The following is a 22,527-nucleotide window of genomic DNA, read 5'->3' as shown; positions in this document are numbered from 1 at the left end:
GTATGGACTACAGTTCGATTTAAACACTAGAATCATTGAAGCTAGTTGGATTTATTTCTCCTAGTCTAATTAGCCGGAACAAGTATACAAATTATTTCAACCATTCATGAGTATAGATCTTATCTACTTTCCTTTACCCCGGCGGTGTCAACAGCAACCTCGGCTGCTCCCTTACGTTCTTCATCCTCCCTAGCGTCCGTGATACCAATGTCACTATCTCCAATTTTATCAGCCGGGTCGCGATACGAGGGTACAAAGTTGACACAAATAGCATATGTCCATGCTACCGCCATAAGCTAAATATTAACCATGTTAGTATCTAATGAGGTGAATGCTTGAACTAGTCAAAACAAAGATCTTTATCCTTACAATCGTCGGTACAATCATCGCGAAGCCAGTAGAGTCGTGCAAGTCGGCAACATAGCCTAACAGTGGAGGAACGGCAGCTCCGCCTGAAACACCTGCAACAATGAACCCGGATCCACGCTTGTAATGTTTTCCTAGGCCCCGAATTCCAAGCGCGACTATAGTTGGGAAGCAAACTGATTCGAAAAATAGAACCATGAAAAGCATAGCTACCAGAGTGTTAGCCACGAAATATCTTCTCAATAGTCTATTTCCTTGGGAGCGGGCGCCTACCAACACCTGTATTACCCCTCTGTGTAGTGGAAGCAGCTAGGAAAATGAAAACTCCAGCGAGATATACAAGGAAAATCCACCTAGCCCGGATAAACTTCATCAGCAAGGCCCCTGAAAATCGGCCAACGGTAAAGGCCCCCTGAGCACCAGCAAGAAATTTCGCTCCCAGGGCACTAGAAGTATTCGCCCGAGTTTCCACGCTATAGTTGATGAAATATGAAGCGATTGCCACTACAGATTTTAATTAGACAAGCTACTGGCATCATTGAATAAATAGTAAGAGACTAATAATACGTACCTTGCGAGCCCACGTATAAAAACTGGGCAAATGCGGCATGGAACAACTGGTATTTTTTCCAGAAAGAGTCATTGTTATCTTCAACGTGGGTCAAAGCAACCTGATATTCCATATCTGCATCTGTCACCTCCGGGATATCGGATATATAGAAAACGGCTGCAAGACAAAAGACAAATATTGCAATAGCAAGATAAACCCATTGGACTCTTTGCAGCGCATTGACATTATCAGCTGTTGTAGTGAAAAATACATACGAGCCAAGTACAGGTCCTACAACTGTGCCAATGGCGTTGAAAGCCTGAGCAAAGTTGATTCGGATTTCGGCATATTTTGGTGGACCGCAAACTACCGCGCATTATATTAGCAAGGATATGTTTGGCATGCATGATAGATGCTACGTACCCGAAAGATACGGGTTTGCAGCAGTTTCGAGAGATCCCAGCCCGGAGCCAATGACAAATGTTGCGCCGCAGAATCCGCCAAATGATTGATGTAACCCAGCTGGCCACATACAGAGGGCCCCAATCCCATAGAGAGATAACCCCAGGATAAACACAGATTTATAACCCCAGTTCCGGAGCATCCAGTTAGCATAGCCAAGGGAAGCAAGGGGATACGCCCTATATATTTGATCAACACCGTAAGCTCTATCTGGGAAGGGAGAGAAATACCCAAAGTATGCAGCTTGTAGTCCTGATGAACGGGTTCGCGTGATTCCTAGCGTGTTCTGGAAGTGCTTATTGAGAGTGTCCAGCAGGCCGTACGCAAAACCCTAAAAGCACTCAGAGTTTGATTCCCGCTCCAGGGCAGAAAATGATCAAGATAGAACCAACCCATAGGAAGAATAGGATGGTCACAATAGTGAGCGGCCACAGGCTCTGACGTAGTGTTAGTTGGGCGGCATTGGTGACCTGATCGTTTCTCGCTCGTATATGGCGGCTTCGAAGGAAGCTTATGACACCCATTCTGAGGTATGAGCCGCAGCAAGCTTTGATAGCAATGGCGGTGTTTGAAAAGGAGACAAACTATACCAGTCGATTTCCAAGTAACTGGCTATAATGAGGACAGATGAGAGGGTGGCGCAGAGAAAATGGAGATTGAGTAATATATCTATTAATGTAATAAGTAGTTCAGATGGAGTGAACCCCGTACCCGTCGTTAGAAACTTGAATCAAACGGGAGAGGATCCGCGCTTCGGACTTCTCCTCACGTCTTCATCCCGTGAGAGGTCGCTTAGATCTTATGTGCGTCAAAGGATCATGGTGTTGGCAGGGAATTGCGGCTTTGCGTGAAGAAGGATCAACATTGCTTGGTTTACGGAGTACAACGTCGACCATAGTTCCTCGATCAGTCTCCCTTTTCTCCAACTCTCTCAGGGTAATGAACAATCGACTGTCCTCTCCTACAGCCTCCTGACGCCCTGTCGCGTGTCGGCGTTGCTCCGTATACAAGAACCCCGGATTTTCCTGCAGAGAGTTGGTTCGCTGGGAATCAACGATGAAACCTCGTAAAGAAAAATAAACCGCAGTGCCAAGAAACGGGAACCTGATGCTTAATAATAACTCTAACCTTAAGTCCGAAGGCTGACGTAATAATAACGTTATTCCTTCTTCCCAGCGTAGGGGAGGACTATATTGACCCCATGAGTAGTGATAATTAATACGTGATAATAGCTCTGTGGTTTGAAAGTGTCCCTTTCAAGCGCTCTCAATTGCAAAAAACACTTATTTGTTATATTTAAAGCCCGAAAAATCCTATTTAAGTCCCGAAATATCCTAAAAGTACAAAAACAGTCCCAAGTTGTGGACGGGTATACAAACCTGATAAATCGATAATAGAATAAACATATTTAAAGATTTTCTTGGAATCTAGATAGCCTAGATCCAGCTGTGGCCGGGCTTCCGCTTCCTGCCTCTCCTGGAGTAGGGCTGGTTTGAGAGCCTAGGTCTTCTGGCACAGAGCGTCTGTTGACGGTGAATGAGCCCTGATTTCCGGTTCGCCTAGCAGGCCGCTGGAACAGATGCGGGAATGCCATTCGTTTTTTGGGCCTGGTTCCATCCTCCTGTCTCTGATCTCCAGGACTCCCGTGGCTAGATCCCTCGTTTGAGCTGCTCCAATGACTCGATGGCGCGTGGTGTGGACTGTCGGGTATTATCGCCCCTGAAGCCATTGGAGCCGTGGACTGATCAGGAGTTGCGGGACGTTCTTTCTCTATCTCAGTCACTATCCGTTCTTCAATTCGCTCCACTTCGCGGGGTGGCTCATTTCCCGCAGCATCCTCTTGTGGTTTTGTGAACCAAGTTTTGTGGATAGCCTTTTGCCTACGGATGTGTTTCGCCTGGGACCCAGCCTGTTCAGTAAGAGCGGTCTCTTCATTGGTTGCTTCTTCAGCAGTGGGTGCCTCTTGAGTTAACTCGGTGCCATCCGCGATTTTAGGGGCCTCAGGAGCCTCAGTAGTCTCGGCAGCTTCAGCTGTCTCTGTTGGGAGACTGATTGGCTCAGAGGGTTTCTCGACCGTTTCTGGAGAGGAGTATGGGCGTGAAGGACGGTCTGGGATTCTTCCACCTTCCTGTAGAGCCTGCAGTATGGTTTCACCCTTTCCTTCCTCACTGCGCACTCGCTTGGGAGGGTATGGCCATGTTGACACTGGTTCTTCGTCCGACTCATATCTGTCGTATGACCTCTTCTTCTGCTTCCATCGCCTTTCCTTCTCAGGGTGGTGCATGATATCTACCTTTCATTATTAGCAGGTGTTTCCAATACACGCAGGGTTAAAAAGATCCATACCTATTATCTTTTTATTAAGCCGGCGAACTTCCTTGTCTCGCTCCATCTGGGTGCTAATAAAACGATGATAGCGTTCCTCGTCCAGCTTTTCTGTTATCCTTCTCGAATTTCGTTCTGCCACTTCATCATCAATATTGTGCAAGGCCGGTCGTACCCTTGCTCTTGCCATATCATCCACGTTTCTCGGTGGGAGTAGCGGTGCGCCGGCTCTCATTTGTTCGGGGCCAACATCAACAAAGGCAGTGGATTCCCGGTTTGCCAACACAAGCTCATTAGCATGACGCTCCCACTCTCTCATAATCGCCGGTGATGGGCGTTTATGATAACTGTAGATGTGATTATCAATGTTGTCCATCATCCTCTTGACGTTCCTCTGCGCAGCATCCATGGTTTCATCATCGTAGTATACCTCATTCCTGTCTCGCCTAGACTGAGTGCGAGCCCGCTTGATCGAACCATCACCATACTTTCCACGATCAGTGAAGCCTTCAGAGCTTGGCCGAACCTTGGTTGCGGTAAAATACTGCTGGGACCGGGGACGATTATTTTCATACATAGTGCTAGCTTCAGGGGGCCGCTGATATCTTCCACTTGAAGGACGTTGATGACGGGGTGCTCGTTCCTCTGGCTCCTCCATAGTGAAGCTCGAGGTTTCCATATCCTTGGCTGAGTCCTCTTTTGGTATGATAGCATACATCTGCTTTGCCATCGAAACCGCGGCAGCTTGTAGGGTATCCCTTTTCCGACTTTCTTCAATCGTAGTACTCACCGGTGGGTGTGAGGTATACATCTCTCTTCGAGCATTGGTAATAGCTGGGTTATAGGGCCTTTTGGGACTTAGTTGAAATTCAACCTTCTTCTCCGCGGTGGGCCTCCCATGTCGGGAGGCGCGATGGCTTATCGTTGCCGCTGAAAGGGCCTCGGTTAAATCAGAAACCCCATCTGGAGGACTCCCAATCGATTCCACCTGTTTTCGGCTTGAATACATGGCGCCCGTTGCTGCCATTCTCGCCTCTGGGCCCTCATCTTTGATATTGTCATCGCCTAAGCCCGACACCCCGCTATCCCGAAAGGATCTATAGGCGGCTTTTAAGCCAATAGAGCTCGCTGGCTCCTCCTCATGCTTGTCAAGGAATGATGCATCAGGCTTCTTAGTGACCCCCGGTTTTGCGTGTCCCCCACGGGTTACATAGCTTGCGGCCGCACTAGCAGGTGCAAGGTCATATTCGCCGGCTTCTCTCGAAGACCGCTTGCTGCTCGCAGAGCGCAGCCCTATCACCACCCAAGTAGACACCTTAGTAAATTGCTCAGGATAATCCCATCATTCAACCCTGTCTCCCTTTTTCCTCATACCTGGAGGTTGCATACCGCTTGAAGTTCTAAATCCTGTTCTCTCCGGCTTCGTAACGTACAATGCCGCTGCACTAGCAGCTGAACATATCAAAAAAAGCCGTTAGAAAAGCTTGATACAGAGAGGAAATAGTATGCGCACTACTCACCATCCTCAGAGTCAGGATCAATCCGAGACCCTATAGATATAGGACGCATGCGGCTAGCCATAACCACAAGATGTTTAGTCCAAACTCCAGTGAGAGATGAGTCGAACGAACACTGGTATCTTGATAGAAGTTCGACATGGTTTGAGAGAAGAATTTGAGGTGAACCGCAGCGTAGCCGATATCACTGGCGAGTGTTAGGTTTGCCCATCGTTAGTGTGCACCAGAAAACAGTTTGACGTTATGACGTTCGATTTAATGGCGGGTGGCTAAATCTAATCAATTGGCCAATGAGAAATCGGCGGAGCCTGATGGATCCATGGATGACGTAGTATCACGTGATTGGTATCGTTTATGACATAAGCAAGCTGTGTCCATTGTCTATATACCTGCATAGGAAGAAGAACGAGACAAAGAGAGAACAGACGAGTTCAAGCACCTGCAAAGCAAATTAATCAGCTTTCTGACGAAAATTCTAAGTTAAGAGACGAAAATATTGCGAAAAAGGCGACACTAGAGGCAAACTTACGTGTAAAGAGCAGCCTGAAGTTTTGTTTGACGCCTTTGCTGATCTCGCCAAGGCTTCTCGATCTCATCTGATGGCTGCCTGCTCTCTCAACACTGCTGTGTAAAATAATGTGCCTGATAGAAAGACACCGCATCAGAACCCCGCAGACAACTCAGTTAATGCATGACGATGCGTAACCTGAGATCTAGCATAGCTAAAGCCGTCGTTGAGTCCGGGCCATGCAAAACATTAGGCTTGGCAGGGCTGGAGTGTACGACGCCTGACTCACTGCGCCAGTGCAATGTTCTCAAGGTCATACCCACAGGGTCCAGACTTCCAGACTTAACTGCATCGGAGCAGAAGCTTCTAAGGCAAAAGCAACAACGACTAGCAGCGGATAAAGCCTCCCTGGACCGAGAGGCAAGGGATTGCTTGGGTGGAGGCAACCTATATGTCCATAATGGCCTTCAAGCAACGTTGATATTTTCCCAATATGAAGCCGGGACTGCAGTCTGCATTGGATCAGACGGCTGGGCGTTAACATGTGCACACTGCTTCGGGGATACAGAGAAAGAACTGCAGACGTCAGATAAACGTCGCTGGCTCTTATTCTATACCGGTTTGGCAGTACAGGCCGAATGCGTTAACTTGGGATGCAAAAAGAGACTTAGCTCTTCTCAAGATCATTGCTATCGAGGCCGATGCTAGTCGGAATGGAGAGGGCATTGTTTGTTCTTTCCCATTTATGCAATTAGCACCGAAAAGGCCAGCAGTAAATAGTCCTATAATATGCATTGGACAACCGGGAGTGGACGATTTGGAATCTAGTACGCCGACGAAAAACAAGTTTGATTTTGTGGAGTTATCCACTGGAAAATTCCGTGGGATGGTAGCCGGTGGCGACTGGCAGGATAATTCTGAGATAGGCCAGATGAAGCATGATGCCTGGACATATTGGGGCCACTCGGGCGCGCCTTTGCTTGCCGAGGCTGATGGTACTCTGATTGGACTGCACTCTTCTTGGGATGATCAGACTGGCATGCGTCACGGCATTCCTATTGTTGCTATCCAGGCATTCCTCGCACAACACGCCGGATTAATGAGTTCCATAGGGCAAGCTGCTAAAGCTCAAGACGACCATACCTTGTCAAAACTGGCCGTGGAGGAAGAGGTGATTGTTATTAGCGATTAGCCGGAATTCTGGTCAACATCTTGTTTCAAAAAAAATAGACTAGCGTCTGTAGCGCTCAAAATCTTTTTTATTTTGGAACAAAGGAAAGTCTATCGCCTTGAAGCTTTCTGTTGTACAGGTGCCAAATCGTTAAATTATCAAAACCAAAACGAGCGCGAAAGAGCGGGAGAACAACTGAGCATAGGGAGAGAGGATCATCGTAGGCAGAGATGGCTTTCACCCCTAAGGTTGAGGCATTGATAAGGCCTACATCAACAGACGCCAGGCACCGAGTATCAAAGCCGCTGTACCAGTGCATACACCCCTAAGTTGCAAGTTAGCATGATGTGCCCCTGATTTCTGGAATGTTGGCAACCTACATTAGCCACTGGAGAGTTGAGAACTTCACGGCCTCAACTCTTTCCCTAACACCAGCTACTTCCTGCTCAATTCTGGTCTCTGTCTCTTTTATCCTCATCTCTTGTCCATTAGATTCCTCACGTATCCTCCCCTTTTCGAGATTCAAATCCAACCTAACAGAAGCTTGCGTTCGGCCTATCTCATCTCTCAATCGAGAGTTGAGTTTGGCTAGGTCTCCCGCAATTTTATCATGCGACGAGCGGGTAAGCTGTGCCTCTGTTGAATCCGAGTTTAACAGTTCGGAGCGGAGTTTAGCAAAATCGACTTTTTGGGTATACGCGGAACGTTCGGCATCTATCGAGGGTTGTAGTCAGCGTATATCCATAATCAACAGTACACGTTCATTGAGATTTAAGTGTAAAACGAACGAACCTTCTCTTGATACCATTGCCCGTGTGAGATTCTGCATCGACTCTTCGATAACATCCGACATAACTTTCATCAGGGCGACGGCTTGCTCCTCGCTGAACCCTTCATTCTTTAGACGCTGTACAACCTTAAGTGTATCAAAATGATGGTCCTTCTTCACAACCGCGGTCTGATGGAAAGCTCTTCGAGCCGGATTAAACGTCGCTACGTAGACGCCATTATGCCTTATCGGGATTGACCCGGAGGTAGTCTCCTGGAGCTTCGGAGAGCTCTGTTGATGAAGAATAACGGCATGCTTTTGTATTAAATGAGATGACGTCCGATAGGATACCGATGAAAAGTGACGCTGGTATGATGGGACGAGTTGAAGGGACTTTGAAGATGCCGGGGGTAAGAGACGTTGGTTGTTTAGCTGGGAGCTATTTCCGGATAGAAAGATGGATCGAAGGGAGGTTTCGACTGAGCGACGCCGGGAGGGTCTCACAATGCGCGGCGACTCGGTGACGACAAGCTGTAGTTTAGGCATAGTTGTGCTTTGTTGATGGCTCAAGGCAGTGCCTTGTTGTCTCTGCCTGTGGAATGATCGGATGACCTTCGGGAATAGATGGAAGTTTTGGCACATGCGGAAAACCTTACAGAGTTCGATCGATAAGAAACCCCGGCACGTGATCTGTGGATTCTGATTATGTCATCTTCTCATCGCCGCTTTTAGAGTTTTCATAGATTCATCAATAGAATGGGCTAGTTATTGACACGAAGCGAGGTTATGAAAGGCTAATTGTGGAACGGTGCCGAAATAGTCTTCATATCTGCAGGTTAGATAGTCTCTAACTATCATTAATACAAAAAGGAAGCTAAGCCAATCATCATATGGCTTAGATATATCTACAAGCCAAACAGCTCTTTGAGCAGTTTTATGGTATCTTGTGGTCCAGAAACGGAGTGGCCAATAGTTCGCTTATCGCTAAAGATTTCATAGTCGTTTCCACCTTCAAAGCACTTGTCACCAAAGAAGTGAATGGTGGTATATTCAACTCCAGAGATGGACTTCTCAGCTTCAATGTGCTGAAGGCAGTAGGTCTTGTCCCAGCCAGTGGGGAAGACGTCGAAGGAGATTTGTCCTCCAATGGAGTAGCTATAAGCCTGTATCAGATATATGTTGAAAACAAACTCATTCATGGCAGCCAAGTCTTACGTGAGTCCATAGTCAGGGAATTCCTTCTTCAAAGCCTCGACCAGGGTCTTGCGGATGTTGTGCTGCTTGTCATACCTATATCGAATATTTTAGTTAACTCCACAAAACCAAGTCATCTACCCAAGGGAGGTTATACTTCTCAAACTCATTTCTCTCTTCTACACTGGCATTTCGTCCAATAGGACTGATGTTGACCATGCCGTTTCTGAATTCCATGAAAGTACCTCGCTTCTTTGGAAGGGTCAAATTGGACATATATCCAAGGACGAAGTTGACGAGCTTCTGGTACTTCTCTTCACCAAGCCACTGAATGAAGCTGTTGCTAGCCATTGGCTTGCCGAGTCTGAAAGCAGTCAGACCGTTCTCAGCAAAGCAGAAATCAAACAGGGATGTGACATTTGTAGCAGGGGTGGCCAGTTGCTCTTGTTGTTTGACGAGATCGGAGCCCCCAACCTGTGTAAAGGGGACGGTTAATAACGGATGCTCCTGTGCTGGGTGCTGCAGGCGTATGATGCACCACTTACGAAGCCAATGGCGCACTTGTGTCGGAGCTGGGAGAGAAGTTGTAGCATCTCGGGGGATACACCCTGTATGGTTTGCAGTTAGAAAGCGATTCAGAGAGTTCTATTGATGAAATGATGGTGGAAATACCTGTCGAGCAGGTGTAAGAGTGCCATCAACGTCGAACAGGCAGATAGTGCTCTTTACAGGGCGGTTTTCGAGGGAAGGGTACAGGCTAGCACCTTCGGTAGTCATCGTGGCGATAATTTTATATGGACAACTTGTATATTATGGCCCAATTGATGCAATGGAACGATTGATCCCAAACTGGTCGGTTATGTATGCTGTTAGATTCTGGAGAGTTGATAGTTGTCCACTTTAGCTAGATGGCGGGGCTCTGGGGCCGTGTTTGTTGTAGTTACGGGGCTGTTATCGATAAGAATTAGTCATGTGACGCGTCCTTGTTTATGTGGAGGTGTAGCAAAAGACAAAGATAGAAAAGCAGATGGACGGAGTTTTCAACTAATATGTATATCCAAGTTTAGACTATGTATATCTATTAAGACAGTATGATGAATCAAGAACACTTTTCGGGCCATGCATGAAATAGCAAGACGCCCTCGTCATAAGACCGCTCCAGCCTTCTTGAAAAAACTCCTGATGCGCCATGATATATCCCGGTTCGAATGCCATGCCGGAGGCAGTATGAAAAGACAAGATAGAAAAAAGAGACACATATATCGTGAATATGCGGCATTAAAAAGAGCATAGTTGAGATGTTTTGCCTTCGGAAGATAATGCGGGGAGGAGAGAGGCGGGGATACAGTGGGTATCACATGCCCACAAGGATTAAAAATAATTGGGAAGGGGGGAGAAGAGATGCCCTTTTGACCTGTTTATGCGGCAGCAGGCTCGATCTTCTTCCCCTTGACGCTCTTCCATTCCATACCGACGGAACCGATAACGCTGAGAGCCGCAAGGGCTGTGGCGACGTACCAAGTCTTGGTCAGAGCGTCGTTGTATGCAACCTGAACACCATCGAGGAACTGGGGCGGAATCATGTTCTTCAACTGGGTGGCTCCAACTCTAAGGACGACCTGGGGGTCAAGACCGGGAGCAGCATTAACGACACCTTTAACAAGGAGGTTGGTAAAGACGTTCTGGCCGACTGAGACAAAGAGGGCACCTCCAAGCGTCTGGCAAAACATCATGATGACGGTTCCAACGGCAACGTCTTCAAGTGGAAGGACAGCCTGGGCAGCAATGATGGAAAGTTGGAGACCAGTGCCAACACCAGCACCAAAGATGATCTGGTAACCGATCCATTTGCCTTTGCTAGTTTCAGTAGTGAAGGTGGTAAGGAGGCCAGCACCAATAGAAGTGAGGACGGTAGAGACATAGTAAAGAGGAGCGTAGTAGCCGATAGCAGTGACGGTGATACCGGACGCGATTGAGAGAACAACAAGAGACAGAACCATGGGGATGTTCATGATACCAGAGCTGGTAGCACTAGCACCCTTGATTGCCTGGAACCAGATGGGGAGGTAGTAGACCATGATGAAGAAAGCACTTCCAATGGTGAAAAGGAAGAATGCGCCTGATGCAATGCTACGCTTCTTCAGGATGCGCGGAGGAACAGTGGCCGAGTCGCCACCTCGAATCTGGAAATAGATAAAACCTGAAATGAGGACGGCAAAAACGACGAAGAGGGCGATAATGCGGCCGTTGTTCCATGGGTACTTGGTACCACCCCACTGAAGAGCGAGTAGGAGACAGATGATACTGGGCATGAAGAAAGCGGTTCCGATAGGATCGAGCTTCAAAAGACGAGCTTTCCATGTCTGATTGTTGTCGAGCTTCTGCTTGGGATGCTTCAGGAAGATGAGAATGGAGAGAATGGTAACAGCGCCGATTGGGAGGTTAATGTAGAAGCACCACCTCCAAGAGATGTGGTCGGTAAAAGCACCACCCATTAGGGGACCTGCCACAGAGGCAATACCGTACATTCCTCCAATAGCTCCGGTGTCTGAAAAAAGCTTGCTTGTTAGCGACACCTCAACAACAGTTGGCCAACTAAAGCAGGCTCTGGATGAAAAAAAAAAAAAAAAAAAGCAAAGACAGGCGACGGTGAACACAAAAAAGTAAACTTACACGCTGGTCTCTTTTCCAACGGGATGGAGTATGCAATGATAATCAGGGCGCCGGAGAAAATACCGGCGGAGCCAATGCCGGCAACTGCACGGCCGATAATAAGGGCGGTCGAGTTAGGCGCAGCACCGCAGATGGCGGAGCCAATTTCGAAAATGGTGATGGCAATCAAGAAGACCCATTTGACAGGGAAGAAAGTATAGATTTTGCCAAAAATCAACTGAAAGGCACAGATAGTGAGCAGATACGAACTTCCGTACCAGCCAATATCTTCGAGCGCATGGAACTGATCAGTGATCTTGGGAATGGCGGTAGCAATAATGGTGTTGTCCTGACATGTCGTGCAATATTAGAGATTGACCTACGCATAGTAAGTTTGTATGTTGGGGCTGATAAACTTACCAAAGCGACGAGAAGGACAGAGAGACACAGGCCAGTCACGATGACTGCAAGCTTTAACCCGGTAACATGGTTGACAGTCTCATAGTCTTCTGACACGGCATTGCTCTTCGCCTTGGTGAGGCCGTCCGCACCGTCAGCACCCTTCTCAGTCATGTTGCTAGCTTCCCTAGTGTCGTCGCTTAGATCGTTGATCGAAGGGCCTTTGCTAGGTTGTGCAGAAGTGGCGCTGGATTCGACGTCTGTCTCCTTGACAGGTAGCTCGCTCGTCGTCTGGGTCTTGGAGAAAAGGCCCATGGCTGTTGGATTACTTCACCCCCTTTCGTGTTATGCAGGGCAGGGTTCACAGGTGATAGTGCAGAGAGGTATGTGAGTGACGACACCCCCAGACCCCAGGTCTTCCGTACTATTCTTTGTTAGAAAAATAAAACTGGCTATCGAACAAAACCAAAAGGGACAAAAGAAATCCAAGAGGGATCTGAGTCAGATTTATATCTCATGCATTTTTTTTTTCTGCACATCCTTCCGCCAGTAGCCCCGGGAACGGAAGAAGCGAGATGCGATCCTTGAAAATCTCGGCTGACAAAAAAAAAAAAAAAAAACAAAAAAGGGGGATAAGAATAGACCCAGAAGAAAGCTAAAACTCTAAGGCTAACGTCTGGACTTTAATGGCAAATAAGCCAATGACGCCTTCGGATTAGCTGCGAAGGATGTGTGAGAAACGGGGCCGCCATCCCAGTCGTCTTCCCTTGGACCTTAAGGGGTGAGAGAGAAGTCACCACGCTCGTGGAGAAGTGTGAGGCTGGCCCTCTCCCCCGATGGTCAAGAGTAGCATACGCCTGGGGCCAAGTGTCGCCATGCATCCCTCCACACCTCGTACGCAGTGCAGCCTTTCTCGCCGTGCCTGATGAGGCCGAATGAGCGCATAAAAGTCTGGAGACGAATAGCTGTGTCCCGCTGAGGTTTTGGCTTAAGCTGCTGCCTAGATAATACGGTTAACGAACCCTTTCAGTCTCGTAATCTAATTCAGGTATGGAATACTCCGTACTGAATCGTGCTCGTTCGGGTCCAGCTTGAAGCCGTTCCCGGACGTGAAACAGAGAATCGCCATGTGCCTTTTTGGTGAATGTCCTTCCAATGCGAGAGCCCAGAAAAAGCCATCTGCGTGATCGCCGCTCAAGCAGCCTGATGCTCACCCTTCTTTTGTTTGTACAACCAACCCAACGTCAGCGTGGCTTTTCTTTTCTGATCTCTGACCCCATGCCTTTGAGTTCGCGTCTGTAAGGTTAGGCCCCAGCCCCTGGTGTCGCCTCCAGTGTCATCGGACGCGGGAGGTCTTTTGGCCGGTCCGGCGGACTTTCACACCGATTTCCTGTTATGGCGTATGTTGCGACTTTCCAAGTTGACTGATGTCTTCGCTGGGTCTCTTTTTGCCTATATTCGCAATATCGACTGGAGTACTCCGTACTCCTAGAGCTCACCAAATTCCCCAATTCGGTATAGCGTGTAAAATCGGGGAAGGTATCCCAAAATATTCGATTAACAAAGGATGTAATATTTAATAATACTAGCTAGTAAGGATAATATATAAACTTGAAGTACTTCGGACATATTCGTTGATAGAAACTGCCCACTCTTCGCCGCGACCTCCTCGGCCGTGGCCCCATAAGCTATCGGAACTAAACCACTCCATTCGTTGTAATACTATTGCATACAGGGCTCTTCAAACTACTCGTATGATTCATGCGCGGATATATTTCGCGCTTGATATCTATAATATATATTAGCAGAGTAGAGATGTATATAAATATAGAAGTATATACCGGTCCCATGTCCTGGATCGCAGGCCAAAACTTGGAGGGAATACCTGCTTTGGCAAGGTCCTTCTTCTTCGCGTCACGGCCACGCTGTATAGCACGGTTTGTTGAATCACTTGCACCTTTATTTGTTGCAGAGTCACTCGTATCCTTAGTAAGTTAACTTGTTGCAAACTGTGATAAGCATGTGTCAAACTTCAGCTCTGCCTACCATTAGTGTGTGCTCACTCCTTTTGGTATAGTGGCAGACTTCGATATCATGTTTCCAATTTGAAGATTCGCCCTAATTTTTAGGTACTTCTCCTCCCTCGCCTCAAGCTTGTCGATTCGTGATACTAAGTCCTAATCGTTGATGGATTAGAATATATTCACAAATGATAATTATAATGACTGTAGTGATCCCCTGATTTACTCCGTACTGCTGGCCTAAGTGGCCATCTGCATACTCCATATATGGAGTGCAATAATCCTTCAGGCCGCCGCCATCCTGGCGCCTGTTGTTTTTTCGTTGTTTTTCGTTGTTGATCCTGTCGTGATCCTGGCAGACAGTATTGCTTACCTAAGGTGAGGTTGTTTCCATCCATGGATGCTTTGGCTCGGGGCCAGAACGCGCCAAGCTCCGGTCCGTTTTCGTGGCTGACAGGGCTTGGCGGATGAACCCGGCGGACAAGCCAGGGTACGGTCACATGACCACGGAGTCCGTAAGTTCCTTCACGTGACCATGGAGCCCGAGGACTCCGTGGTCATGTGATAAATTAGTAAGCAGAACAACAGCAGAGCAATGCCTGGTCAGTGCGTCTATAAGAGTCAACCTTAGTGTTATTGCTCTATTTATAGATCTACTTGATCTATGGACGGGAATGCTCCGAACATCCGATAGACGTTGACATTTTGAAACCTCTGCTTATCTATCGGAAGTCCATAGGCTATACCCATTGAAAAGAGGTTTTGTTCTTGTCACTGTTACATGCTTTATATTAAACTTCCATGCCAGGAGACAAGGCAAAAATGTCAATTATAATTACCCCTTGCTTTGATGGCTGAGCACTTTGTGAAGACACTGCTTAAGACACAGTAGAGCGAAGCATTCTCGCAGCTAACTGGCTCAAAAGCTTGGCTCGGTCTGATGCAGGCAGATCTTGGTACACAGAGTAAACACTCCTCCCCTCTCTGTCCCTTATAGCACCAATTCTATTGCCAAGCACCATGCCAGCCACCATACCCGCGGCGTTTGCAATGATAAAGCCTAAGATTGCACCTCCAATCGCGCCCATAATAGACCAAAACCATGCACCGCTCACATTCAGGTCATACTTTTTGCTTCCGGGATCGTCGGCTCCAACGCCTCCACGGCCCCCATTCATCATGCCATTCTCCCGAAGCATCTCTTCGAAGAAGTCACCGAACTGCTCAGCCGAGTACTCATTCGACTGAGGTGGTGGGGCGTATGCATTTTTAAAGTAGCCCGTTTTAGTGTTATACGCTGTAGTGTAGGCACTTCGCCGGTTCTTATCGCTTAGGGTATAATATGCATCGTTCACCTGTTGAAATTTCTTTGTTCGTTCAGGTCGTTCGGGAGATGTGAGAGGGACACGGTCAGGATGGTATTTTAACGCTGCTCTGCTCGGGTCAGTACCTCCATTTTCGCTATACTGCTGTAGAATCTTCATAGAACGAACTTTTTGTATGCTTCTCTAATTTCTTCGTAGGTAGCATCTTGGGGAATCCCCAGGAGTTCAACTGCCAGAAATTCGGGTTAGCCACGTGTTATAATTGAACAGCGACATTTCAAGTAATCGACCCGAGGAGGTGTGGTTACGTACAGTAGTCACAGGTCTCGTCTGGAGCCCGGTTAGCAATCAGTCTGTATCTAGATACCATGAAGAGCCCACCAACTCTCTGCCAGTAGAGAACTTACCAGCCATATTTTAACGAAGGTATTATACAATTGATACCAGTCAACGAATGCGCTTTCTGTCCCTTTCACCTCATAGCCGTGCTGTGACCTGGCTTGCTTCCAGCCCTCGTGCTCTTATATAAACACAGCGCTCTCCTATGACGTTATTTCCGCCCGCGGCTAGGCGCTGGGGTCCATCACGTGAGTCGGAGCCTCCCTATGATGACTAAGCTATTCCCAGCCACCGAAAAAGAAGCAACGAGAAAGCGACTTCGAGTTCAGCTTCAACTCCTCCGTCTTCATCTTTCTCTTGCGCGAGATGGTTAGAGATAGACGGCAGTGAGACGGTGCTGCTGCGTGCAATTGGCCTGCGGGAAAAGGCCCACTTTGCGTCGAGAGGACAGTTCGCTCTCTTTGCCAGTTTATTTAGTTATCTCTCCTCTAGTGTTTACCTGCTACACCGCCAGTGCCAGTTCCTTGGTAGAGGGGACCCCTTATCTGTTTATCTAGTCAAATTGATAATCCATACTCCATCCACACCCTCGTTGACATACCCATAACGACCACATATTGCGGAGTACCCATCTCCCGAGTAGCAACGACAGTCGACTCCGAAAAGCTACACCTATAGACAGCCATCAATTACTAATTATTGTTGGCTCCTCCCCTTGGGCGGAGACTTCTCGCCAGTAATGAGCTTTCTGTACCCCTTTGCGCCATCAGATAGCCATCGACGCAGCAGCAGCCGCAGCCGCCACGGTCACAGCTCCAGCCATCGGTCTCACTCCAAAGAACGCCGTCACCACCATTCATCTTCGTCCGTCGTCGGCTCAAGCTACGGTAACGGCCACAGCTATAGCCACAGCCACCATAACGGAAGCACCCGTCCCTCGGAGGGCTCCATCTTTGGACTTGGATCACACGCAAACCGCTCAATGGCTTCGTCAATCTTTTCAGCTGGCTCGTCGTCCCGCCGCGCGAAGCCTCGGGCTGGTTATGTTCATCGTATGATGCGCAAGATCAAGAAGTTGTTCAGGGACATCATGCATTATATGAAGAGACATCCGATGAAGGTGTTTTTCCTGGTTATATTGCCCTTGATAACGGGCGGGGTGTTGCAGAAGTTGCTGGCCTCAGTCGGAATCAGGATACCCGGCTTAGCAGCTCTATCCAAAGGTGGTGGTGGCGGCGGTAGTCATGACCCTCTCAGCGGAGAAGGAATAGCTGGTGGTATCAGCGGGTTGATGTCACTAGCAAAGGCCTTTGCCTAGAGTTATTCAATGTCCGTTTATGCCGTTTATGCCCTTTTTCTTTGTTAGGTTTTTTGTTTTTACTTTTGGTTTGCTTTGGTCCCTGATACCTTGGTTTTGGGTTACGTTTGGAATTTTGATGACCAGAGGAATATGGCTAAGAGCCCCAGCTAGATACCAGCCTGCTGTTATTAATCCCCAGTTACTCCTTCATTACCATTTACGTCCCTTTTTGATGCGTTCTTCGATATAAGAAACTGAATCCCAGATTATGCAACCCAAGTGTTGGTGTACTTTTTCGCTTTAGACTGTCAACTTCCACTCTCTGAGCTGTGATGTCTACGGAGTACTCACGCGCTAATGATAGATCTTTCAAAATACAAGTTACACAAAACACGTTGCGTTGCAGGATGCCGCATCCTACAAGGCTAAAAAAACTAACGTCTGATCCTTCACGACTAAGAAAGTCGCGTTCATAATCTAGTCCCAATTCAACGACCTGTTCCACCAATAGAAAGCTTGATGTATGGAATCGATGCAGTTGGGTTCAACTATATCCACAAGCTAAAAGTGTCAATTCATCAGTATAAGGCGCCGATAAAGGGGTATAAAAAGGAAGTTCTCCTACCCTTCGTAGAAAAGAGCATCCATCTCTTTTCCCCTGGGCACTAATTACAATTTATGCTGACCGCTTTTCAACCATACCCGAACATGGAAATACATCCAATTCTTCTCGGTGGAGCGGTGGTTGCTAGCTCCGCCCTTGCCGTGGGTTTCACAAGGCCGTCTTCCATATCTCGTCAGGCTGTGGCACCGATCCTCACATTCTGCACGTTTAGATGCATCGCCACCAGCATGGACTACATGATACGATGTCCCTGGGCGGGATTGGTAGGAGCGTATACCATTACGTTCTTTCTGCACTACCTTGATATCGTGCTACTCCGAGGCTGGTCCTTCGAAGCTGGTGGTCCATCAACAGACCCTGGTACCGGTAAAAATATACCCAATTATCCCAAGAAGGGTCGAACGGACAATACCTGGGAGCGTTTGAAGTTTGGTCTTGCCGCAACTTGTTCATTTCGCCATATTGGAACCCCCTATCAAGTGAGGAATGTACCATGGTTCAGTGACAAGGATCCGGAGTATGTCCCATCTCGATCTAGATTCTTGATATGGACAGCCTTTCTCTATGCTGCGTGCTACCTCTTTCTTGATTTGATTACATTCAAGGTCGATATAGATACCAACCTCAAATACTTTACTCAAAAAAATGTTCCGTTTTTCACCCGGTTGCCGAATATATCGGGCGATGAGATAGTGATGCGGGTGATAAACACCATTATCTCAGGATTAATTATGATATGCGTCCAGAGAAGCTTTTACAGCCTTTTTGGGTTTCTTAGTGTACTTTTGGGTATCAGCGAACCGCGGGAATGGCCACCATACTTCGGATCTCTTTCGCAGGCCTTTACATTGAGAAGAACATGGGCGTAAGAAATCTGGATCCTTTTATTTAGCCGATTCTCAACAAAGTTCGATCTGCTAATCCATTCCCATAGAGTATTCTGGCAGCAAACCAATGCGGCTAAGTTCGCTTCTGTATCCAGCTTTATCGTGCAACGTGTCCTACGTATTTCTCGTGGAACTCAGTTATACCGATATGCAAGGCTGGTTACCATATTTGCGGTTTCTGCATTGATGCATGTTCTAGTTGACGTGGCATCTGGCCTATCCTTAACTAGTTCTGGGGCAGCAAGATTTTTCCTCACTCAAGCATTCGGGATTATAATTGAAGATATAGTTGTCAGCATATACTACAACTTCATGGTCAAAGATAGGTCTCGCGGAAGCTACCTTTTGGAGAAATGTGTTGGTTTTGTATGGGTTTGTGCATTCATGATATGGTCTTCTCCGGCATATGTTTACCCACTGATGTACCGTGTGAATTCTGGGCAAGATGACTCTATTATTCCATTTAGTATCATCAAAATGCTCATCCCCGACCGATAATGTTGGTGACTTCGGTGTTTAGAAAATTCGTTTCTCTCGGGCCACCCTTACACATCACTACAATCAAATATATACCGTCTAACGGGAAAGCAACTCTTTCTCCAGTTGTCATCAAGTATCCGGTGCTGGATATTCGCTGATCCAATTTATCCGAAAGGTTCACAATTTCAGGCAAATAAATTTTGAAACTCCGGCACCAGCAGAACCCCCTCTACTTGATGGCAACTTTCCCAGCGTAACAGCTCACAGCATACAAAGGACAAGGATCTGTACGGCCAATCGCATTCTAAGATGCGTTGTTTCGCTTCAAGAGTCACTTCCCTTGACCTTTGGGTATAGAACATTTCCTTCTGCCGCTCAGGGTTAAGTGTGACTTTTGATATGAACCTGATGTATTCTCGCTTGTCGGTGGTGCCATGTACACGAAAAAGGCGTAACGACCGATATATCAATGACACCCACCATCCATTTATATATTAAGCGAATACTCACAGCAAAATATTCTCTCTCCCAATTGGGCAGGAGCCTGCTTTTGAACCTGAACTCTGAAAATTTTTCTCTCTCAGTTCCACTGTTTTTCAGCATCGTATATATACGTATGTCGATCCCCGCAGCACTAAGCACCAATTGAAGTTATCCTCGTCATATGGCACCTGCGTTATATGCTATATTGGGTGACTTATACCTTGTAGTGTCGATCTCTGTGGATATCAATCTGCTGATTCTTCTAACCATTATTATTATTATTCGATCTCATGTCTTGCCATGGAAGTCCAGCAACGATACGCCCTTTAGTCTATGGTTTATGAAGTCAACAGAGAGATAGCAACCTTGGGAGCATGTACATACATGGGACGATAGTGCTTGAAGCAAATTACTTGCTTCGTATGACACCACTGTTCCCGCGGAAAAGATTTATCACTTACCTAATATAACCCAGGATGCGATGCAGTTCTCTGCCCAGGGAAGCCTGAATTCAACAGGAGCCTGGCTGGGTATGGATGTGGATGTATTTCAGAGGTGTTGATACCCAAGAACGACGGTTCCCTTGAGACCTAATATTCTGCGTTGTTGAGGGTAATCCATAGCATTCGCACGTGGCCGTGTCTGGAAGAACGTAATTATATCAAGTTGAAGATATGGAGTACACCCCCTAACATATCTGGGTGGAAGCTTCATACTCTGGGTGGAGTCTTCTTCTTATTTCTCCATATGTAGCTGTTCTTCTTGGGACTCTACGAAGCCAGCAGACAGGGAGAACAGCCAGGGTTTGGGTCAATTTTGTGATTTTTGGCTTGGTCACACTTTACACAATGCAGCCAATCCATGCATCGGCATGGCACACCCGCAGCCCAGGAACAGCCTCTGATACAACTACCCGGTCAATACATCCGATTGCGAGTTGATATCAGATACTCAAGGATAAATAAGGCCGACACCTTGGGGTATAGCTTCATTTCAGCGCCCCCTGTTCCCTGTTGTTGAGGAAAATGTTTTCATGCAAGCTGATGATCATCAGTGAGACATCTATGCATTTCGTATACGGCCCAGTAGTTGGTGACTTGGTGTAGTTAACAGAAATTGAGAGGATGCATGAGTCCCCGGAAGGGACCCCAGTTCGTTGATAGTAACGTTTTTTATAGCCTATGTGTGGACGGGGCACACGTCGATCCTGCACGAGATAACTAGCAACAATGCCCACTCTGCTTTCCAAAGGACATCTGATATAGTATTAAAATGAGCAGCAGCGCGAGCTGATAACGGAACTTGAATCGTCTGCTGGACACCTTGGTAACCAAGAGAGTTTGATTTGCGGATTTGGGATTAGTGACGACGTATTCGAGATTGACCAGCATCATTATCATTCCTATTTCGTAGGATATCAATTGTTGGATCCATGGCACCATGATAGACGCCAACAGGTATGCATTTCCTTTATTTTGAGTCCGGGCCGATAGATGTCCTTTGCAAGGGTACGGCGTACTCCGTAGATAATTTACCGACTTCCTTGCCGCGTGGGCCAAGTCATTCGGCTGCCAAAAGTAGGTTACTGTTTTATTTTGGAAGGAAATTGTTGATCCCATGTTCGATTTTTATGAATATGAATACACAGTCAAAAGTCTAGAATATCTTTCTATTTTCCTTTTTCCAAGTTGCTGTTCTGCTGTGTTTCACTGCCAGCCCTGCCAGGAAGACAGTTTCAAAATAAATGAAACGGGGTTTCATGCACGTGGAAATGAAGGGTATACACGATATAAAACTGACTGGTGAGAGAATAACGCCACAATCATTGATCTCTCAAGAAATCGGAAATTGTATCACGCTTTGGTCAGTACAAAGCTACTGGTATCATATACTCCGGGCGGAGTATTAATTTGTAAATTATATGAGACGAAGCAGGGGAGGGGGGAAAAAGTTATCGCGATGTATATATACAGGAATGCCAAAAATTGTAATGACTCGAAAAACAAGGGAATGTAACAGAAAAAGAAAGAAAGAGAAATAAATAACTATAAAAAAAGATGGTCAGGGCAAGATATCATTTAGTGAAAGGAGGAAATTATAAAACAAGAGGGGGAAAAAGCATGACCAAAATCACTCTTGCAAGATATCAACCATACCACAGACAGAGTCTTTTAACTCCTTGGGTTGAAGATTACCCAAGGCAGCTCTTATCTGGTCCATAGTCTGGGTCGGAAGCGACTTGGTGCCTTTTGAGTGGATGCTTAGTCCTGACGGGCTAAACATAGACTTATCCGCATATATGACCATCCACATAGGTTGCTCGTCACCTTCCAGTATAGGCTTACCGCTCTCAAGTGGAAGATTATCATAACCCAAAATCTCCCATCGGTTGGTTATAAACTTGGCGAAGCCGGTGCCTCGCCAAGTAAATACACCAGGCAGGGAGTTTGGGGTTGGTCTTTCAGTCCCCACGGTGGTATCAACAATATCAGAATCCGCCCCCGATTTCAATTGGTAAGAAGTTACCGAGTCAAGGACAGTATCATTTGCAAATTCAACGACGTTACCACCAGCCTCTTTAGCTTGGCCTAGTTCTTTTAGGGAATATTTAATGGACACGTTTTTCTTATCCCTTAAAAACTCAACCGAAGAGCTCAGGACGTACCATGTCCCGATTAACGGGATAGTACTTGATATTCCTGGCGAACTAGCATGGAAAGAAGTAGCAGAAGCAGTAGCCTCAGCAGTCGCAGCAGCAGACGACGAGAGCCTGGATGGAAGCCGAAGGTGGATTTCGTTAGGCATGGTTCTTTTTAATTAGCGTGGCCCAGTCGACACAAGTATGGAGTAAGTATCAGCTAATCAATTTTAGCCGGTGGCAAGTCTCTCCTGATGTTGCAATGGGGAAGTCTTGGTACTTCCCCAGGCCGGTCCTCCGGATAATCTGCCTGAGAGTAAACCCTGACCCCCTGTTGTCCCTTTCTAGCTGGCAGATAGCAAAAGACAGCCAGGCCATCGGTTGGTCCCGTGGGCGGATGATGGTAGAGACGTCAAAGATGCTGTTCGTTGTTTTGTTAACCAATTACAGCCTGTCTGGCCTGATGTTTTTGGGCGTAGAAGCAGCGGACATGGCGGGATGGAATGGGACATTAAT

The 22,527-nt window shown here is 47.1% G+C and overlaps 11 protein-coding genes across 11 annotated transcripts; 3 read left to right on the top strand and 8 right to left on the bottom strand.

Annotated features, from left to right (window-relative positions):
* Positions 1–119: 119 nt before the first annotated feature.
* TERG_01628 (uncharacterized protein) lies at positions 120–1,902 on the bottom strand (the record flags this gene model as incomplete). The annotated part of the gene is made up of 7 exons (XM_003236854.1): positions 120–296; positions 370–575; positions 640–870; positions 938–1,282; positions 1,340–1,557; positions 1,609–1,709; positions 1,771–1,902. The coding sequence occupies 7 exons, from the start codon at positions 1,900–1,902 to the stop codon at positions 120–122; spliced, it is 1,410 nt and encodes a 469-aa protein (XP_003236902.1).
* An 884-nt stretch (positions 1,903–2,786) lies between these two features.
* On the bottom strand, positions 2,787–5,331 carry TERG_01627 (uncharacterized protein; the record flags this gene model as incomplete). Its single annotated transcript, XM_047747789.1, has 3 exons — positions 5,224–5,331; positions 3,725–5,155; positions 2,787–3,667 (listed from the first exon to the last, which is right to left on the bottom strand). Exons 2-3 carry the CDS (start codon positions 4,728–4,730, stop codon positions 2,787–2,789), a joined length of 1,887 nt encoding a protein of 628 aa, XP_047603754.1. The 5' UTR covers positions 4,731–5,155; positions 5,224–5,331.
* A 586-nt stretch (positions 5,332–5,917) lies between these two features.
* TERG_01626 (uncharacterized protein) lies at positions 5,918–6,920 on the top strand (the record flags this gene model as incomplete). The annotated part of the gene is made up of 2 exons (XM_003236852.1): positions 5,918–6,312; positions 6,362–6,920. The coding sequence occupies 2 exons, from the start codon at positions 5,918–5,920 to the stop codon at positions 6,918–6,920; spliced, it is 954 nt and encodes a 317-aa protein (XP_003236900.1).
* Positions 6,921–7,166: 246 nt separating this feature from the next.
* TERG_01625 (uncharacterized protein) lies at positions 7,167–8,310 on the bottom strand (the record flags this gene model as incomplete). The annotated part of the gene is made up of 3 exons (XM_003236851.2): positions 7,167–7,224; positions 7,280–7,613; positions 7,692–8,310. 3 exons carry the CDS (start codon positions 8,308–8,310, stop codon positions 7,167–7,169), a joined length of 1,011 nt encoding a protein of 336 aa, XP_003236899.2.
* A 263-nt stretch (positions 8,311–8,573) lies between these two features.
* Positions 8,574–9,639, bottom strand: TERG_01624 (uncharacterized protein; the record flags this gene model as incomplete). The annotated part of the gene is made up of 5 exons (XM_003236850.1): positions 8,574–8,823; positions 8,884–8,958; positions 9,020–9,336; positions 9,408–9,470; positions 9,535–9,639. 5 exons carry the CDS (start codon positions 9,637–9,639, stop codon positions 8,574–8,576), a joined length of 810 nt encoding a protein of 269 aa, XP_003236898.1.
* A 641-nt stretch (positions 9,640–10,280) lies between these two features.
* On the bottom strand, positions 10,281–12,228 carry TERG_01623 (uncharacterized protein; the record flags this gene model as incomplete). Its single annotated transcript, XM_003236849.1, has 3 exons — positions 10,281–11,410; positions 11,536–11,863; positions 11,935–12,228. 3 exons carry the CDS (start codon positions 12,226–12,228, stop codon positions 10,281–10,283), a joined length of 1,752 nt encoding a protein of 583 aa, XP_003236897.1.
* Positions 12,229–13,672: 1,444 nt separating this feature from the next.
* TERG_01622 (uncharacterized protein) lies at positions 13,673–14,199 on the bottom strand (the record flags this gene model as incomplete). Its single annotated transcript, XM_047747788.1, has 4 exons — positions 13,673–13,702; positions 13,755–13,898; positions 13,977–14,090; positions 14,161–14,199. 4 exons carry the CDS (start codon positions 14,197–14,199, stop codon positions 13,673–13,675), a joined length of 327 nt encoding a protein of 108 aa, XP_047603753.1.
* A 613-nt stretch (positions 14,200–14,812) lies between these two features.
* TERG_01621 (uncharacterized protein) lies at positions 14,813–15,418 on the bottom strand (the record flags this gene model as incomplete). Its single annotated transcript, XM_003236847.2, has 1 exon — positions 14,813–15,418. One exon carries the CDS (start codon positions 15,416–15,418, stop codon positions 14,813–14,815), a length of 606 nt encoding a protein of 201 aa, XP_003236895.2.
* Positions 15,419–16,337: 919 nt separating this feature from the next.
* Positions 16,338–16,916, top strand: TERG_01620 (uncharacterized protein; the record flags this gene model as incomplete). The annotated part of the gene is made up of 1 exon (XM_003236846.1): positions 16,338–16,916. One exon carries the CDS (start codon positions 16,338–16,340, stop codon positions 16,914–16,916), a length of 579 nt encoding a protein of 192 aa, XP_003236894.1.
* Positions 16,917–17,576: 660 nt separating this feature from the next.
* Positions 17,577–18,908, top strand: TERG_01619 (uncharacterized protein; the record flags this gene model as incomplete). Its single annotated transcript, XM_003236845.2, has 2 exons — positions 17,577–18,388; positions 18,458–18,908. 2 exons carry the CDS (start codon positions 17,577–17,579, stop codon positions 18,906–18,908), a joined length of 1,263 nt encoding a protein of 420 aa, XP_003236893.2.
* Positions 18,909–21,503: 2,595 nt separating this feature from the next.
* TERG_01618 (uncharacterized protein) lies at positions 21,504–22,178 on the bottom strand (the record flags this gene model as incomplete). Its single annotated transcript, XM_003236844.1, has 1 exon — positions 21,504–22,178. One exon carries the CDS (start codon positions 22,176–22,178, stop codon positions 21,504–21,506), a length of 675 nt encoding a protein of 224 aa, XP_003236892.1.
* Positions 22,179–22,527: the final 349 nt, after the last annotated feature.

This window comes from Trichophyton rubrum (assembly GCF_000151425.1).
Source record: "Trichophyton rubrum CBS 118892 genomic scaffold supercont2.2, whole genome shotgun sequence".
Lineage (NCBI taxonomy): Eukaryota > Fungi > Ascomycota > Eurotiomycetes > Onygenales > Arthrodermataceae > Trichophyton > Trichophyton rubrum.
Note: the sequence above shows the minus strand (reverse complement) of the source record. Positions and strands in the feature narration are given on the sequence as shown.